General features: G+C 39.9%; 1 protein-coding gene across 3 annotated transcripts in view; it reads left to right on the top strand.

Annotated features, from left to right (window-relative positions):
• Positions 1 to 4,833: 4,833 nt before the first annotated feature.
• The window catches only part of LOC145456163 (uncharacterized), a 31,234-nt gene continuing 16,716 nt past the window's right edge, over positions 4,834 to 19,351 (top strand). For 2 of the 3 annotated variants that reach the window (XM_080334224.1, XM_080334222.1), the window contains exons 1-10: positions 4,835 to 5,383; positions 8,737 to 8,949; positions 9,835 to 9,911; positions 10,414 to 10,484; positions 11,392 to 11,549; positions 13,546 to 13,670; positions 13,890 to 13,944; positions 15,539 to 15,649; positions 17,352 to 17,514; positions 18,264 to 18,508. In XM_080334224.1, the coding sequence (XP_080190350.1) occupies positions 4,878 to 5,383; positions 8,737 to 8,949; positions 9,835 to 9,911; positions 10,414 to 10,484; positions 11,392 to 11,549; positions 13,546 to 13,670; positions 13,890 to 13,944; positions 15,539 to 15,649; positions 17,352 to 17,514; positions 18,264 to 18,508 (1,724 nt within the window). In that variant the 5' untranslated portion in view covers positions 4,835 to 4,877. Of the gene's footprint in view, positions 5,384 to 8,736; positions 8,950 to 9,834; positions 9,912 to 10,413; positions 10,485 to 11,391; positions 11,550 to 13,545; positions 13,671 to 13,889; positions 13,945 to 15,538; positions 15,650 to 17,351; positions 17,515 to 18,263; positions 18,509 to 19,351 lie in introns of all 3 variants that reach the window. The other variant, XM_080334223.1, reaches the window with a different exon arrangement.

Raw genomic sequence — 19,351 nt, 5'->3', positions numbered from 1 at the left:
AATATTATTGTGGGCAGTCCAGTCATGCACTTTGTGCATTTGGTCACTGGTCTCGGCACCCAACTAAGCCTTAGAGGATGAGGATAGCTATCGAAGTTCCAGAATATTCCAAACACCGGTACCGTCAACAATGAACTCGCAAGACGGGGTTTTTGGACAATGTATACAACAGTTTGGCAATTTCCCGAGTAATATGAAAATCGTCGTTTTCGACAGGAGGTACCGGTTTCTAATCATAAGGATAAGCACTAAGCCTGAGCGGCGATAATTGTAGGGTGACCAACTGACCATATGTCCTCTTGGAATTTGTTCCATTTTTTTCAATAAATTGAAAGTGCCCTCGGAGGACCCATAAATGTCCATTTTTTTTAATTTGTCCTCTTTTTTCTGGTAAACGTATTAGAATGCGATCAAAAACTCGACTATGATACAAACGAAATGCAGGTTGCAAAAAATTAACCCAAATAACCCATCGTGTGTATGTGTATTGTGTTCAAGACGTCATGTCACTCATGTGGCATTAGGTAGGCTATTCTCAGGTTTAGATCTTACGACACCACCCGTCTTAGTAGCCTACATTAGGTTCTCGGCATTGTCCATAATGTCCATGCTCGGTGATATACATTCTCGGTAATGTCCATTCTCGGTGGTGTCCAATCTCGGTAATGGTTTTCGCAATGTTGACCGGACACGACATAATTGTAACCTAAAAGGTTATACTACTACTACTACTACTAGATGTCCGTCCGGTATTCAACAACCATAGTTGCACCTGTGAATCATACCGATATCTGAAGAGCTTCTTGGAGGTACAGAACTTCAATATACAATTAAATAGTATATTCATATTGAAATGAACCCGAATATTTTCGGCTGACACTCGTCAGGGGTAATCGTCAGCAACTAGTAGAGAATTGGAAAGAACATTGTATATCAACAATCGTATCACAAAATATGACGTCACCAGCATGAAATTTCGAATGAGAGAGCGTTCAATGTACTATTTTTATACCGATATCTGCTCCCAAATCCTGGCTCTCAGGTGTGTGCTGAACTGATGGCACCCACTTGGCAATCCGACCAAAGTGAGCCGCGTCGCAAATCGGCAGCACGTGAGTGAGCAAGGCATCTGAGCCTGGTGCAGTATTAGCATACTCAGCATGATGGTTTTATTCAGATTCATTATGCGAGGAACAGGTCTCTGTAGACCAAGGTCGCCAGCTGCGATGTTTTGAAATAAAGGAAATCTAATGAATGAATGATTGGGCTTGATGAGTGAACCATCTTCCGATAAGAATACATATAAACGCAACGCCCCTTATAAGGGCTGCGATCTCGTAGATTGTCCGCGCGTGCTGACAATTCCCGTCTGTTTTAGGTGGTACGTCCCGTGTATTGTGTGAAAACATATTATTAACGACTTGAAGTACCCACTTATCCACAGTCGCGCATCTCGATGGAAGGGCTGTAAAATAGTAGACAAGATCAATCGACAATACTCGCCAACCTTGTCTCGGTTTATTATTCCTGTCTATCCGAGCGTGAATCGCCCAAATGATTCAATCATTCACAAAATTGGCGCTGATTCAACTGCTTTGCGTTGATTTATGATCAGTGTGTGTTATTTCAAACTGGTAGGGTATTAGGAACATGACTCGAAAGCCATACCAGCTAGAGAGGGCAACATACTGTACCTGAGTGTTGTGGCCAATCTAAGGAAGGGGCCAGGAAGGTGCCGTCTGTTTTGACAACAGTGTTGATAGTATTCCACAGCTTTAGGAAATCACCTATTGACTGGTAATACTAAATCTTTACCAGCGTGAATATATCAAATGCATTTTTCCATCATAAGCGTCAACACCTGCGTAACTTTTTGACGCGCTGGCCTATATAATACTTGGAATCAGAGAACCTTGAAGATGGTGCTCCGTTTTGTATTGTTGCTTATGATATGTTTTGTGAGATCGCGATAGATAATGAGCAGCGTCTCGCTGCGGTTGATAAAATGGTTATTCCATTCTCGCTCTTTATTGCTCGTATGAGGAACCGAATAAATACCGTCTGGTGCTGTTAACGATTGGAAATAATCCCAATGAAAGGCAGTAAAGCGAAAGTTGGAACGCAATAAGAATGAAATTCGCAGAGGCGGCGGTAGTACTCGATTAGCCGGTTGTGTGACTTCGTGTGGCCGCCTACAGTTCACCACATTACAATACTACGTAGTGAATTCGAAATCCAGGCGGTGTAGCCGATCCCTGTGTCAACAATTTAGGTCATTAAACTACGCGTGCGTTCATTCGCAAGGTTTGTTGTGTGAGGTTAATATTTAACTTGGATGGAAGCGTATGAATGGAGTACTGACGGATGGTTTAACCATATCCAACGGAAGATGTGCGGCCAGGGGTGTGTTTTAGTGAATTTAGTAAATTTAGCAAATTGCTGTTTTCTCATAACGTATATTAGATAGAAAGAGGGAGAGTCAGATTGAGTAGATGTGAGTTAATTCACCGCAGTGTTATTTCGTGCCCTGTGCTAATCTTGTCAGTTTCTCGTTCATTTGGGTACGGGATGATTGCATACAGAGATAACAGAAGCTACATTAAACCTTTGCCGTCGCTATTTCGTGTGTAACCTCGCGCGAAAAGAGACTGCGATAGCGTGAGTTATCGGCGGGATACTACACTACCATATGTATTGGAGTAATTTCGTGAAATATATACTCTTGTGTCCTGATCTTGAATGATTTCACGTAAACATCATCTCTCATCTCTCATCTCACATTGACGCGCCGAATATAATAAGGTGTCATGTAAGTATATATATATATGTATGGTTGGAGGCAGATTGACATGATAAATTTTATCGCGAATTAGGATTTGCATGCGTTTGCTGGTGTAGTGATAACATTATCTGGATTTAGTAGTGACTTTCCAGATACACGATATGGTCCAGTATTTCCAGGCTACTACATGTTGGACTGGAAATAACTCATTTTTAAACTGTATCTCATCGCCTCTCCAGCAGCGTAATGTGGATTTTGACGCCGTGATGCTATGAAAACGAAACCGCAGCATTCGAAGGCATGTTTCGTGTGAAAATCCCTGTAATTTGCTCGAAACCTCACGTGAAACGCGATCCGCAATACACACTAGGGATGGTGTGAACGTGAGGTTCACGTTCGCGTTCTGTGTGTGAACCTTAGAAATTCAAAGGTTAGGTTCACAAACGAACCTTGGTAGGTTCTGCACTGTGAACCTTTTTCATATATAATTTTCACTTCATTATAACATCTTTATAATCTTTTGCATTTCAACTGCGGTCCACTCTATGCATGGCGCTGGCAGCATAAAAAAATCAACACCAAACGAGCATCCACCTTAACAATCTCAAACATTTTACTTGCTTTGTGACAAAAGTTTACTCGAAATATCCAGCTTACTGTTTGTGAATATTTAGTGATTCTCTGCTGTGAGATGGACCCGCAATCGCACGACATCAAGAGCGAAATACACTTCATGTAGTCAGCGAATGATGCTTATTCAATCAATCAATGAAACTGATATCGTTGTCTGATGTAAAACATCTAGCACGCGAATGGGGTATGGGGTATCTTGCATTCATATGTTTGTGAAAACCAAATCCGTGCGATTGGGGTGTTGGCAACTGCTGTATAACCTGTTAATGTTAATGGGGTAATATCGGTATAGCAAGTATAGAAACCCGTTTTACGCTCTGCTCAATATCAACGTAGCAATACTCAGACGCCGAATACGTTGTCTAGCCTTGGCCGTTAAAGCGTAAGCTTATATTCCCTTCAAGTCCTCTTCGATATTGTTGGCAAAGCGACGGAACTCCGAAGATATTGATTTTATGGGATTATTGGATCATCAACGTCAATATGTACTTCAGCATTGTGGCATTATGTGGCCGAGTCGTTGCTAGGTATATCGTGTACAACTGTACAACTGTACACTCAGTGTACATGTACACTTGTACAGTGAATATTGATATAGGCTATCACTTCACCGAAATTTAGGGTTGGAATTAGCAATATAACGTCACGTGGCGTCATGAGGTTCACGTTCGCGTTCACACAGAACCTTTCAAAAAGGTTCGCCTTCACGCGAACCTGAACTTTTCAGAGGTTCACACCATCCCTACTACACACCTCCCGTACACCCATATGCTTGCTCACGTTGAAGCATTTATCACATAAATTGCATGGAATTATGGCACAATCTCCACTTAAAAAATGCGCAAGGGAAGCCTTATATTGATGAACAATATTACTGCTCATATCGAACGCTGGACCAGTGGTTTTAACCACTGCGCCGGGGGTTACCTGAGCCATTCTCGGAGTTTCCCGGAGGTAAAGAAACACACTCAAGTGTTTCCCAGATTGATAAAGGTCAAGGACCATTGCGCATGACTAACATGCACTTAATGGTTCAACACTCCGGTCTGGTATGCTAATGAGTTCCTGTATATAACTTTGATATATAGGCCTAATCAGCACGACGTAATTGAGCAAATGACCACCGAGTAGGCCTACTCGTTGTTGCGGTCCTCCGTAAGGTTATGATCACGCACTGTTCAAGATTGCATCCTGTTGCGACTTAACAAAGGCATCTACACTGCATACCGCTCGCAGAGATTGATTGGTTAAATCCACGTTGCAATTAATCCTTTCATACGCGACCTGCGATTATGCATGTCGATCGTTATGAATAATGTTAGACCTTAGGGTATGCGGCTACCCTCTCTCTCTCTCACAGTGCTCCGAATTATCCATCCGTTGTCGAAGTCTGCTTCGGTTATAGCTGAGACTCCTCAACTATTGAGATATTCACGTATATTTCAGATTGCATCAGAGATGCATGGTCGCTGGTTCTAATCGTTTATCTGTGATAGTGTTTCCAAATCATTGGGTAACGATGGGTGCGGACGTCAGCTCAGAGCGCGGTCGATACCCGAACCGCCAAGCCCAAAATGCCGATTTTGAGCGCCGGTATCGTGAAATGTACGGCGAAGACTTGTCCCGTGAAGACCTCATCGAAAGATACCGTATGGAAAAGCTGAAAGCCGACCGCAAGAAAAGATTGGAAGAGGCGCAAGCCGCCTATAACGCGGAGAAGCGACATCGTAGCGACGACGAACACAGGCCCCGGAGACGTCGTAGCCGTAGTCGCAGTCGCAGTCGAGAACGAGAAAGCGATCCCTCAAGGAGACGGCGAGAGGATAATATGAGGATTATAAGCCAAGAGCGTGACAGAAGACAACGCGACACAAGACGAGACGAGCGCTCTGATCGATCTCGGGGACATCGAGAGAACGGCAGAACTAGACGGGAGCACCGGAGTCGCCACAGAAAAGATTCGTCGAGGTATTCTGCTCTGAAGTACCAATATTAAATTGTAAGAACAGTTGTCTGTATATCTGTATATTAGATACAATATAAAGTTACACTTACACATGTACTGGTGTCCAATATTGGCGTCGGGAATATCTGAAAACAAACGAAATATTCAAGACTCCTTTTCCATGAAATGAGTTCATTATCTCGGCATTCCAGAAGGTATAGTTACAAAACCATGCTTATCATCACCTAGTTAATATAGAGTTTCATCTCTGAATTGAGTTGGCCTCCTACATATTCTCAGATTTAGCATTTGGTCATTCTCGTGTATTATTGATTGCGTCATTGTAAAATTGAATAGTAAACCTGAATATTTGCGGCTGTCACTCGTCAGCGGTAATCGTCAGCAAGATTGTGATGCAAGGGAAAGGCGGGAAGGTTTCGTAACGACTTTCAATGAAACACTCACATTGACCGATAAATATCAATAAAAAGTGTAGATTAATAAGAGGTATGCGTTAGTAACGGCAGACCATGTCATCTCAGAAACGCCGAAAAAGTCTAAGGACATTTGTGTCTGTAGCTGACGTAGGCAACCCCCCGGCAATATGGGTATACTAGCCTGAACCTTTAATATCAGTCCATCGGTAATGTAAAGGACGATCTATATACCCATGAAATTCGGTAGTCAAGCCAATTACAGAAAAAGCAATTTACCATTCTTAAATAAACCCCAGGCAATAGCTCACTCCGCTATTGGTAATTATACGCCACCGGGTATCGGGAGGGCGTAACGCTGAAGGTAGAACATTAGGACAAAGCAAATTTTGAGACTTCGATGCATTCGTTGCATAGGCCTACATCTGCGCTTGAAACTGGTAAGTCATAAAATCAGACGCACTATATGCCTACCTAGTGAATTACTTTATTTCATCATATCAGTTTGTGTAATCGCGTCTGGGATGTAATTTAACTCCACGGGTGACTCGGTTGTTCTAACACAGAGAGGTCACCAACTCACAGCCCGCTAGCATGAGGCCCGCGAGGTCACATTTGCGGCCTACAATATGATTTTAGACTTCGAAAAATCGCTTTGTAAAGCATTTTGAAATGCTGTTCCCAACATCACTATTCCTCACTAGCTGTTACAGTATTAACATTCCATGGAACAAGAATTAGCTCATATGAATTGGCATTGAACAATGGACAATGGACAATGGACAATGGACATATTGCCTTCACGCGCAATGGCCCAGACACTGCCAAGACGCTTAGAAAACGACTTGGGGCTCCTCACTACTATCTTTACGAAGAGATAGTTTTCCAACAAGTACCGTGTCTAGTGTCTAGCTGAAAAGTGTGGTAAGGTAGCGTGCGCAGCTCACAGTTCAAAACCGAATGAAAGTGATTATCGTGATGCATTTTTATTTATTTCAATAATAAATTATTAGTTTTTGTGGTAACTATGCCCGTCGCCCATGTTAGAGAGCGCAACGTGGTTGTCAAACTGTGCGGCCTATTTCATCTCGATATTGCATTAATGCGGCTCGCGGCATCGACGAATTTGAAAAGTGACCCGCGACCCGTTATGAGTTATCGACCCCTTAACAATTAATATCAAACTGAACGTATTAAACCCACATCATAAATCATAACATACGTTTTTGTCATAATAGAATAGTCAAATTCAGATTATTGTTGAGTACTGTTCATTAGGCATATCGCCCAATATAATGATGGATATGAATGATATGATCCGTTTTATCATACGCGGTACGTTGATTCAAATACTCGGATCGCATCGGGAAACAACGGGGAATTTTTTTAGATTTATCTTTGATAGCTGACATACTGTAGCAGAGTCCGAACGATAACATCAACTTTAACGTGATATATATCGCCAATCTTTCGCACCTGTTATGTGTATAATGTGAACCGTCAGGCTGCGATACCTTTTCGCCGGTAATTCAATATAATAATGCTTGATTATACCAGCTATTGATGACGTAACTTATTTCGGAAATCGCTTGCGCATTTAATTGAAATATGAAATGGAAATGTATTTGTTAATCGGCTCATAGTTTATTGCACTGCGGCAGATAATCCTCTTTTGATGACATATGTTAACGTGGAAACATTTCCCCATTCGGCCAGTGTTGTATATCAGAAATCGATACGCGATTGTCTCTCTTGTATAGACATTTAATAAGATGAAAGTGATGCAATTATTTGATATTGCTATCAGGGTCAATCTATAAATCTGATGTAAGTTCGCTTGACTTGCAACTGGGAATTTCTTGACTTAACTTTGAAGAGAAATATTATTGATGGGCTTTTGATCGACTATTCCGGAGTGACGGATGGTGGTTATGCATCTCGAATTCCGATGGTTTGACATCATTATAGTAATGGATCACTCCAATAACGACATGCGCATGCGTGCATTTTTGTATCCACTCCACAACCCACAGCTTCTACATTATTTACACCTCGTCACTCTAGGCCTGACTGCTTTCGTTTTAGTGCCGGTAGCCCTTACTCACTGTTGAGGCTGCGCGCTAATTGTGCAGATATTATTAATTAGGATGTTCGAGGTGGATTGATGTATGTCGAGAACCGAAGAGTAGCGTTGTGGCTTCATGGCTAATAAAACTGCAGTCCGTTGCGTTATGGCCGTAGTTATCTAGTGCAATGAAAGAAATGATATTCCACGTTAGTATTTGATGTAAGATAATTCACAAATGCATTTTCGATCTCCGTGAAGGCATAACCCGCGGTCAAATCTGCACTTAGGCTGAGGAATCATAATGAAAGCCATTCACCTCGTAACTAATGGCCCTGGAATTGATTAGTTGCGTCGTATCGCAATACGACCAAACGAGAAGGCTAAGTGTGTGGAGGTAGAAATACGGTGCGACTGATCGTGTGCCAGCGTGTATCAGCATGCAACTGGCACAGTTGATATCACGGCATGAGCGTGCGATGTGTATGCATGCACTGTGCACCAGGCTTAAGGCTGTAATGTTCTGTTTATCTGTAATGTGGGAGTGTTAGGCCTGTGTGCCAGATGAAATAGGAAGTGACGGTTGGAATCTGGTGTAATCGGGGATTATTAAAATATGATTACAGATTGTCTCAATGCCCATTGCTTGATGCCATTAGTAATATAATTGTATTTGAATAACAATATATTCATTATTCATATTGAAATCCGAATACGGAATATTTTCGTCTGGCACTCGGCAGGTGTTTCAATATGAATACATCATTCAATTGTATACTGAAGTTCTGTTCCTCCAAGACTATCTTCAAATAAGTGTATTTGAAAGTACGCGTTTGGAAACATTCAATTGAATATCACCCGTCAAATACTGATACAGGGAACGCGATAAAACAAGACGGCGATCCTCGTCGGCGTCGTCCGAAGACGCCAGAAGAGCCCGCGAGTCTTCGACAGAAATGAAATCGTCAGAGCGCCACCGTGAATCGCGATCCAAGAGAAAAGAGGAGAGGTCGTCTAAATATAAGGAGAGGGAAGGAAGAGAGCGCAGCAGAAAAAGACAAGAAGAAGGCAAGCAATCGTCAAGAAGCAGGTAAGACCGGGAACCAACGTTGGAGATCTAGAAAAGTTTCAGCTTTTTCAAATTAGATTAGAATTACACTTATAGCTAATTAGTTTTTTTATCAAATTAGAATAGACTGGACAAGTGGCTATATACCAAGCCTGACTCGTCTCGCATTATGCATTTCGCTGTAATTAGTCTAATTATGCAACTAGAAATATCTAGTTATCTAGTTGTCCAAGTCTGCCTGTAACTATTAACTTTTCCAAACTGAAACACAGAAGCATTCAAATTAGTCTGTGTTGCTACTCAAGTAGAAGTGGAAGTGATGTCATAAATTCATGTTTAATTATAAGTAGAAGTATCGGTAGCTATTTCCATAACTACTTCAAGCGGTAATAGAACAAAGGTCTGAATGTACTCAAGTAGTTTGAAAAAGTATATTTGGTCAAGGGACAGCTTACATTTAGCAGACATAGATGGCTGCTTTCGAAATTACAGTATGTGTCTTTGCAGATAACGCAAAATTACTATCGTATGAATGGATGCTATTTTCAAGATATATACAGCGCTGTTTAACGCAGATGCTAAATGCTAAAAGTGATGCAAAGTAATCGCCCTCCTAATTCATACTTTTCAAAATACAAAGTGAGAAAAGTAAGTAGTTTTCCCTTAAAGACTCTGTGAAAGTGGAAGTAGTTAAATATATGGCCACTTAAGCAATCGGTGAAATTTGTCAAAACCTACTTAAGTACTTTGAAAAAGTATCAATATTCCGTTACCGACTGCCTCCGCAGTTCCAAGCCATGAATTGTTGATAAAATCCGACAACTTGTGCGTTCACTATGAATTTTTAATATTATTATGATAGATTTCTTCGTATTTTGATATGAAGTATTTCTTTTCAATATTCAGGAGTAAGCACACCAAGGATAAATCGGATTCCGATTCAGACTCGGATACAGATAGGAAGAGGAGTCCAAAAGTACAAGGTTTGGTATTATTTGAAGAACAAAATATTGTTTATACAAAGATCATATGCATTTGCGGTAAATGTGTACAATTTGCTGTAGAATTAAGTTATAATTACGGAGTGGTTTCATTGGTAGCCTACATACCTAATTAACTAATTCAGATGGTGCGACTGGACTTCCAAGATTCCACAATTCATCAAGGATGCTAATAAAGAGAATATAAGAATGCAGCAAATTAGTGTCTTTTATTTTTCAAACGTCGAAATATGGCCTACTGGAGAACCCATTCGGACTGAATATGAACTACAATTGAATACCTACTCGAAAAAAGCAGGACATTATTACTGAAATTTGTATTGGTATTGATACCGTACTGCTGGAAACAAACAACTTTAGGCAATTCTACATTACTAAGCATTATGTATTTGATCAATGATCAATGATTTCATTGATCATAGACTGGGGGCTGTGGTCCGTGTTTTTAATATCATGAATGAATAATTTTCTTTTACAATTTCAGAATCGAGAAGAACAATTAAACCTAAAGAAAACAAAGAAAATGTGTCGTCAAATACTCTCAGATCGAAAAAGGTGAGATATAAATACTGCTGCATCCAAGTTCATAATTTCATTGTAAACGCTGTGATGTGTCGACGACTAAAATTTATAGTTTTTTATTAAAATCAATAAAATTCGAGTTACTTGACTTCATTGAACTACATGAAGGCTATTTATATGATTAAATGAGAGTTATATGTTACCATAGTCAAATACTATGCTAACGCTATACTTAGCTCATATTACAATGAAGGATGGTACAATTGAGTGCAGAATATGGACAGTACTTGCACAAAATCCATACTTCAAATCCACATCCTAAATATGTTACATACAATCATTCTTATTTAGGAATCCAACTTCAAATCATAATCCCGTATTTGTTTCTGCTCTGTTTTATGTGTTAGGAATCCACATTTGAATGTACCGAGAAAAGGTGGGCCACAGGGACATTGTTCACACAATTATGCCGTTATAGGAATAAGATGTTATATATTTTTTCATTGATGTTTTTGCGGCATATCCACCGACTCGCGATATACATACACACGATCTGTGGATATGCATAACGTGAGTCCATGATGTGCATATCCCGCTGGACAATGAAGGTGCACAGGGTCTCCTAAATCTTGCACCACCCCTATTCCTCAATGCTGAGTGCCAAGCGGGGAAATAATGTATATGTATACCACTATACCAGCGTTACTAGTCAGGTCTTTGGTCGGACACGGTAAGGGCTTGAACCCACAACGTAACGTTTAAGAAGCCGGAGCCACCACCATTACTCAACCCTGGGTCTGAGCATGCATACCGTATTAGCAATCATAACCTGTACTTCTAGGAATATACCGTTTGGGTGTTCTCATTACATGCATGACCCCGTTTGGGTGTTCTCATTACATGCATGACCCATAACCGACTATTGCACTTATGGTTTCAGAGAAAAAGCAAGTTGAAAGTGGAACACTACAAAAGCGCACCAGACCTCACTGAGAGTAAAGATCGGGAGTATGGCAGAGGGGCTTGGAGCCGAGCCCACGACTATTTTGATGGTTACGAGCATCGACCTCAGTCCTGGGTCGAACAGATAGCAACCGAGTGAGTAATTTTGTTCTAATCTTACCGTAGCTTTTGGAAAATCAACTCCGCTGTAATGAAAACCTGATATCTAATAGCGCAGGTTCACAATCGCGACCATGCATATTTGATAGGAATTATATCAAATTCGGCATCCTGTGCAGGTGTATCCAAGGAATCAAATCAAGTATTCAACTCTGTTTCCCCTCCTGTATCAGATCGATATCTGATTTACGGCATTTTACAAGCTCTTAAAACTCTTGGATTACCCTTACCAATTCCTCAATTCCGATGTTCTCAATAGCAATGAATAATGTCCTGGCAGTCCTGAATTTGATACAATAAAACGGTGTTAGGACTTTACTACGATAACGATACGCACATTGAAACTAGAGGGCTCAAGTTATTGCATCTTGTACTGTTTCAGTACACAAGCTATAGTTGTATATCAGCCAAATCGACACTTAACTCAATGTTGTTGATCTTGGTGCAATCTTTATGAGGAATTTGACACACCCATTGACCGATGAATAGTTTCATCCTATAAATAAATACCATACTACTATCACTCATTCTTTGGCTGCGGCGAAATGGTACACCCGTAAAATGCCAATATTAGCTTGTCATTTGCTCAATGATGCTTTGCATTGCCGCACCAGGAAAATAGTAGCAAACTCTGTGTTCAAATAACACTCCTAATGAATCGCGACATTCCGTCGTTGCAAAACAAACCATCTTAACCATCAAACCATCTGAATTTAGTTAAGATGTCCCTATGGCGGATATAGAGGCGTGTACTCAATAGAATGATAATTACGTCAAATTTTCACAAACAAATGTACATAGTGGCACATACCTCAAATCATCAATAGTTGTTTAGTTATCTGTGGAAGTCTTTATTGACATTTGCGAAGGCTTACGTTGCTTATGTAGTGCACTGTTAGTCTGTTATACTAATTTCAAGAGCTTGTTATTACTGCGGTTATTCAACATTTTAACCTGCTGCCAAATGATTTCCTACCTACCTACACGACATACCTTATAGTAACTCATTATTCAATGGTGTACATTGTTTGTAGTGTAGCCTTCTACAGTCACTAGCCAGTATCAAAGTTTTCATCAGTGCTATTATTGCACTCACTGATTCACTTATCCATTTTGGCATTACTGGTATGCTTGAAGTAAGTGTTGGTTTAGTAATATATTGATATTTGATCTTGAACGTTGCTCTGCAAAATCTAACCAGTGGAACATGTGTAAAATGTATGTCGTCTGTAAGATGTCTTGGCAGCAAACATTACGATCAAATATTCAAGAAGTTGGCATTACCCTACTCACCAAGGATGATACTATTGAATTGAAAAAAATCACAATATGCTACAATGACTATCTGAAAAAGTTCAAAAATTCATTAAATAGAGTAAGGACCATTAAGGGTCTTTGTAATTATGTCCAAAGATTATTCTACTGTACAAACGTATTATGGCTTATTGTTTGGAAAAGTTGAGTGGTATATTTTAGCGTAAGTTACTCATCTAGGACTTATGGTCAAGTGCCTTATAACATTGTTAAGCCGTTGTGTTTCCATAAGTACAGATCGTCATGTACTTGAATGGGAATATACATAACTAAAATAGATAGCATCAAACATTAAAGTTTGCTGAAGTTAGGAACAACCAAGTATTCGCTCATAGTCATGCTGCTGTTTGGAGGTGTCAATTTCATTTGAATTATTGAAGGAGTATTTATAAGAAAGAAAATTGCCAGAAAGATTATTTCATGTAAGTTAGCAATGAGAGAGACATATTTCCGAGTTATTTCTAGACCGAAGCTTCCACCATGGAGTACAGAATTAATAAATTGTTCAAACACCAATGCAGCCTTCAAGATTCTTCTTGAACTAATGATATACACTGACCATAATATAAGCTTTACCTTTTTTAAAAGTACGAATGGAGCTTGTAGGATCTGAAATTCTTAATAGCAATCACCTCAACGTACGTGATTTCAATTGCAGAAGGAATTCTGCTCTGCCCGCACCAGTGATGGAGAGACAGATCATCTACAGTTTGCCTCAAACTATGGCAATGCTTGATGGAGCGGGATATCCTTTAACAGACCGTAGCCTGCCTTTCTCTTCAAGTAAATATTTCAATTTATAGAATTTTTGTTTGAACAATTCTTTGTTATGTCAATCGTTTATCAAGTTGAAATATTTGCAAGGAACTTTAGCAATCAGGTACCTGATGAATCACCGGCGATTAGCTATCTTAGTGCTGATGGAGAGACTTGTATATGTATAATTATATATGTTAGAATTTTTTATATTGTTACATTTACGATTGATGCATTTCATTTCAGTTTCTCATCATAATATCTCCAGCCAGCCCCGCACTAGACCAAAGAGCTTGGACATGTAAGTTGCTGCATGCTACTGTTTGGGGGTATTACACGAACATTCTGTCCTAGTCAAATCATAGTAGTCAAATGCTGTCAAACCCCTAAATCCATGACTATCAGACTCAGAGGGCCTCGTAAAGAACTGATAGCTACCAGCAGCCGGCTAGCTATAGCCAAACTGTAGCCATCAACCATTTGAAACAAGTTGGCACAGTAAGTGCTAGAAACGAATACCCTCTCAAGGTTTTTCAATACAAATGTGTTCAGTTTATGAAATACATTTAGTATGGTGATCAAAAAGGGACTGACAATGACCATTCAAACTGCCAGCTTTGACAGTGATGCATCAGCAACAATGTTGAAAGAATAAACCATACAAAAGATGATTGAAATGGATATCTATAGTATATCAGTGTGACCAGCACCGTAACTGCCGCACCCCAAACCCCCCAATTGGGGGGGGCGAGCTCGAAGGGGGCCCAAAATTATTTCGTGAATTAGCATAAATCATAGAGTATATTTTGAAAATGTATGCAAATTTTTCAAAATTTTTTCAAGTAGTCTTTTAGCTATATTATTGGGTATTGGGCCATTACCGCGCCACCACCCACCAAGACATACAATCAAGTTTTAGGCCATATAACATGAGACTCCAAGTGTGCCAGAACGATCGGCACAAGAAAAGCTTGGCCGAAAAGGTCTATGCCCTTATGCAGACCGAAGACTTCGTTATATATACAAAATACATATAGGTTTAATTGTCCATAGGCTCCTAAATGACTGGCGCCGAATGTTCCTGTCTTTGCAATCTGAACCTCACAAGACAAATACCATCCTGCTGGGAAAAATTTATGCCAGTGAAGAAATACCAATTTGAAATCGTGTGCGTCTCTTAGTTTAGAAGCCTATTGGACGATTCTATATTTTTTGATATAGCAGACTGGAAGTCACGAAATAACATCATGTAACGAAGTCATATCAACGGGTCCGCCCGCCCGAAGATGTTTAATCATTATTTACGGGCCTCCCGTCTTCAAGACACTTCACTCAGCTCTACCGGTAAATCTAATGACCTGAGTAGAGAGGACAATAAATTTTATCACCCTATGGGAGCCAGAGACCCACATTTTTTGGGGCCTGACGAGGTGCTGTTTCGTTCCTGCCAACGGGTATACGCCCGAAGATGTTTAATTATTATTGATTGGTCCTACCTTTTCAAACACACCTCACTCAGCTCTACCGGCAAATCTGATTATGTGAGCAGAGAAAAGATAAAAATTGATAACAATATATGCAATTCCCGATCATACTGACCGATGAAATCATGAATTCTAGAAATTTTGCGACAAAGCTGATTGACTAAACTAACTCCCAATAAATATGATGAATAGCGATAAAAGTGTATCGCCGGAGGGGGGTCTGGGTGGCGAAGCCCCCCAGAAGTTCGGTCTATAACCCTATGGGGGGCCCAAGACCAAAGTTTTGGGGGGGCCTGACGAAGTGCTGTTACGGCCCTGAGAGTGACTTGTGCTGTAAGAGCCAATGTGCTATTATTAGTCAAACATTTTTCCATTGCATGATAATTTCATTTTTCCTCCTGTGATTTCCAGGTCATTACATGAGTCGCAAATCCAAACCAGGAATGTCAACTCGATGCAAACATCACCTACTGCCGTCAAGACACCTGCTGGCTCTGTTCCTGCTGTCAGTCCAAATGTGAAGTAAGTAAAATACTGGTCAATGATATAGGCCAGGGTTGGCCAACCTTTTCGGCCGAAAGGCCGCCTGCAATTTATGAACCATTGGTCGGACCACTTGAGTGTTGATGGCCTATTTTTTCGTCGTCCGATAGAAGCGTGCCGCATAGGTAACGGTGAAGACAGGACGTATCTTATTACGCATCAAAATCTATAACATAATGTTACCGCCCAAAAATTCTTCAAAATTAACATATAAATTCATTCAACAATATTGTTACTTGCCTCTGGGCTAAGTTTGCAAGGACATGAGTATTCGGCGTCTGGACATATAAATATTGAAGGTTTCAGCCAACATGCATCTGACGATCTCTCTGCACGACAAGGTCTCTCATAATTGTTAATATAGTTCGACTCGATTCTATAAAATAAATGTATATTTAATTTTCAGGAGGGGTACGAATATTAGAAGCAAGTTGATCAAATTTTTAGTAGGCCATGCCAGTTCACAATGAATTACCTTGGCAATTCCTTTTTGATAATATAACTAATTTCAAAAATTACGCCGCCGGTCACAGGTTGGTCACCCCTGATCAAGGCCTACCACTACAACATGACTTTTTTTGATATTGTGATTTGACTGGAAAATATCTAATCAAGGTATTACTACTACTAGCTAGCTAGGTACTACTAGCACTTTATTATCTATTTCATCATGTAATTACATCGTGTTATTTGGCATTTTGATATATTTCATTGGTGGGCATTCCAAACCATTGGAAACTTCTCGGCTGGTTGGTGTAATGTAATGGCATAAATCTTTGTATGATCAGAAATCGGCTAGCTTAATGATAGATGTTAGATCGCTGGTTTTCGACCATTTTACAGTAGAATAATTCAAATAGTTTTCAAACATGCGGACATTTCGATTCACAAGAAGATATAGGCACGGTAGAGGGTAACGCCGGTATAAATTAATAAACCTTTGAATTCAAATGATGCTTGACATATAGAATAAGTACAAATGGAAGTACGTTTGAACGTAGAATGAAAGAATTTAGGGGTTATATATAACAATACAATGCTTTACACCAAGAATGAATCTTCGCAACTGTCTCTCCCGGAAAATAACCAAAACAACAAAGTGAAGCAGCTACGGCCTTGCCATCCAGTTTTGTGTTGACATCCAAGTGTAATAGATTTTGGATATTGAATCTATTTGGATACATATTCTGTCATTTTCAAGTGTACTCATAAACCTCCTGCGCCCATATCACATGTCACACTATGTCATATGACTCGTTCAATTGTCTAATGTCCACACCTTGGGCAAATTTATGACATATCAATGCTTCTGTTGATGTATTTGTTTTATATTTAACTTGATACCATACCTCCGGTACGGTTTTCTCTATACTACCAAGATTTTACATATCAAAGTTGGTCTGCATATTTAGTAAACCATTGTCAGTGTCGGACAGACTTGGACTTATTAGAGCGGAACGAGCCAACTTGGTCTACAGACATTTGCTATTTTTATACTTATGAGATTGAACTTTGATTCGATATGAACTGAATTTGATTGCTTTTAGTAAATATTATACTAATCTAAATTGAAAAAACTGTGAAGCTATAATTCTAACCTAGTCAGAAATGTCATGAGGGAACTAACAAAATCCACAGATGTCTATTTCTTATAATAATCATAATATTTCTGTTTTACCAGGCCTATTAAAAGCTCGAAGCAAAAGAAGAGAGATCAGCACAAGGAACAATCATCCCGTCGCCGTAATCACGTTCCCGAATCCGATCAAGATATCCCGCAACGCTCCGTGAAAAACTCCACGTTACGAAGAAGCAACGGGCCAACGCCAAAGCCGCGAGTAAAAGTAAGGACTGTTGCCATGAAATAGAGCAATGACATTTCATCATAGGTAGTCAGTATCGAAATCCTTTGACTTTTTCAGAGCTCCTTTCACAGGTTTGTAGCCAAGTCACAATGTTCCGTATCACTATCAATCTTACTTTTATAGTTTCGACTCGAGTCGGGTAATTTTCAATTAATCAGCGAGTCAAGTTTCAGTCCAAGTCACTGTTTACACATGTTCTGAAAATAGTTACACTTCTACTTATAGTTGAGTATGAATTTTGTCATTACTTCAATACAGCAATGCTGACTACTTTGACCTCCTCTGGATTTTGATGGTGATTGGTATACCATGATAAATCGCATTTAATGGGGTTTCTATAAAACCAATGTCCTGATATTCGAAGAGTCTCGTGGAAGAGCATAACTAGAGTATACTATTGCATAATGCAGTCATGTTGAATTCAGCCGGAATACTTTGTGCTGACACTCGTCTGGGCAATCGTCAGCAACTAGTATGCATTCATGTTGAATTCAGCCCGAATATTTTGTGCTGACACTCGTCTGGGCAATCGTCAGCAACTAGTAGAGAATTGAGAAGAACGTTGTGTATCAACACTCAACAGTCGTTTCAATATGCCGTCACCGGCTTGACAATTTGAGTACTCAAGGCGAATAGATTACTGAAGCTTAACATACTGTTTTCACATTGTAGATTTAGATTTAGATTTCAACATTTGCTTTGAATAGTTATATGATCTCTTTTTACAGTCACCTCTACAGTCGCCTACTTCAATTCCAACGACCCATTCTGCCAATACAAGCCCGCAACGTTCGAAACATGACAAGAAGGGCAGAATCACGTCGATATCCGCTCGTGAGGATTTCGAGAGCATGCTGGCTTCGGATTATGGTACAGCGCAAATGATGAGCAATGACTTTGATGGGTCGGCGCCAACCTATCCTGGAAATTACCGACCCAATCAAGAAATTTTTGTGGACGACGTTATTTTCAGGTATCTAACTCGTTATGGATGATGCGTCAACCAGGATTGTAATGAATCGAGTCAAGACTAGGCCGAGTCATATGACTCAAGACTGGGTCAGCCAAGATAAGCATTTCATTGTAACTTGGAAGAATAGTAAAGTTTGCGTTTGGTATCTCGTCCATCAGTACTGGTTCTTGCAAAATAGGGCAAGAAATTGTTAGGAGTGACGCAAATGACCAGGGTTGTAACCGAGTCATAAGTCAATCTCACTTTTATACTTTTGACTCGAGTCAAGTCGATTCATTTTTCAATTCACCAATCACCATCAATTCAAGTCCTAGTCCAAGTCAGCGAAAATAGAGTCAAGTTCGAGTCATGGTATTATGACTCGAGTCCAACTCAATGTGTTGACTGCTTAGAGTGCTCAATTTCCAGTTAAAATCTTGTTAAATCCACTTTTTATGACTCGAATGGTTCGCATTTATAATGTAGCCAACTAATTTCCTCAAATTTAGAAGTTTCTGGTCGTATTTTCAAGTACCAGTACCAACAGACGTAATCCCAGTAGTGTGGTTACTTTACTATTCTTCGAAATTACAATGAAATGTCGGTCTTGGCCGTCTGATTCTCAGGTCATATGACTTGGCTCGAGTCATGCTCAATGACTCGAGTCCAAATCGAGTCAATTCATAGATTGACTCAAGTCGAGTCGAATCATTTCCATATTTTGCAAAAATGACTCGAGTCAAGTCGAGTCATCCGAAAATCGTGACTCGAATCGGACTCGAGTCGAGTCATGACTCAAGTCATTACAACCCTGTAATTACTATATTTTGAAAGCGAGGCATTTTATATCCACCAAGCAGATTA

Source organism: Botryllus schlosseri, chromosome 14 (genome assembly GCF_051294905.1).
Source record: "Botryllus schlosseri isolate E-star chromosome 14, Bs_hap1, whole genome shotgun sequence".
NCBI lineage: Eukaryota > Metazoa > Chordata > Ascidiacea > Stolidobranchia > Styelidae > Botryllus > Botryllus schlosseri.
The sequence above is the reverse complement of the archived record's forward strand: the minus strand, read 5'-3'. Positions and strand labels throughout refer to the sequence as shown.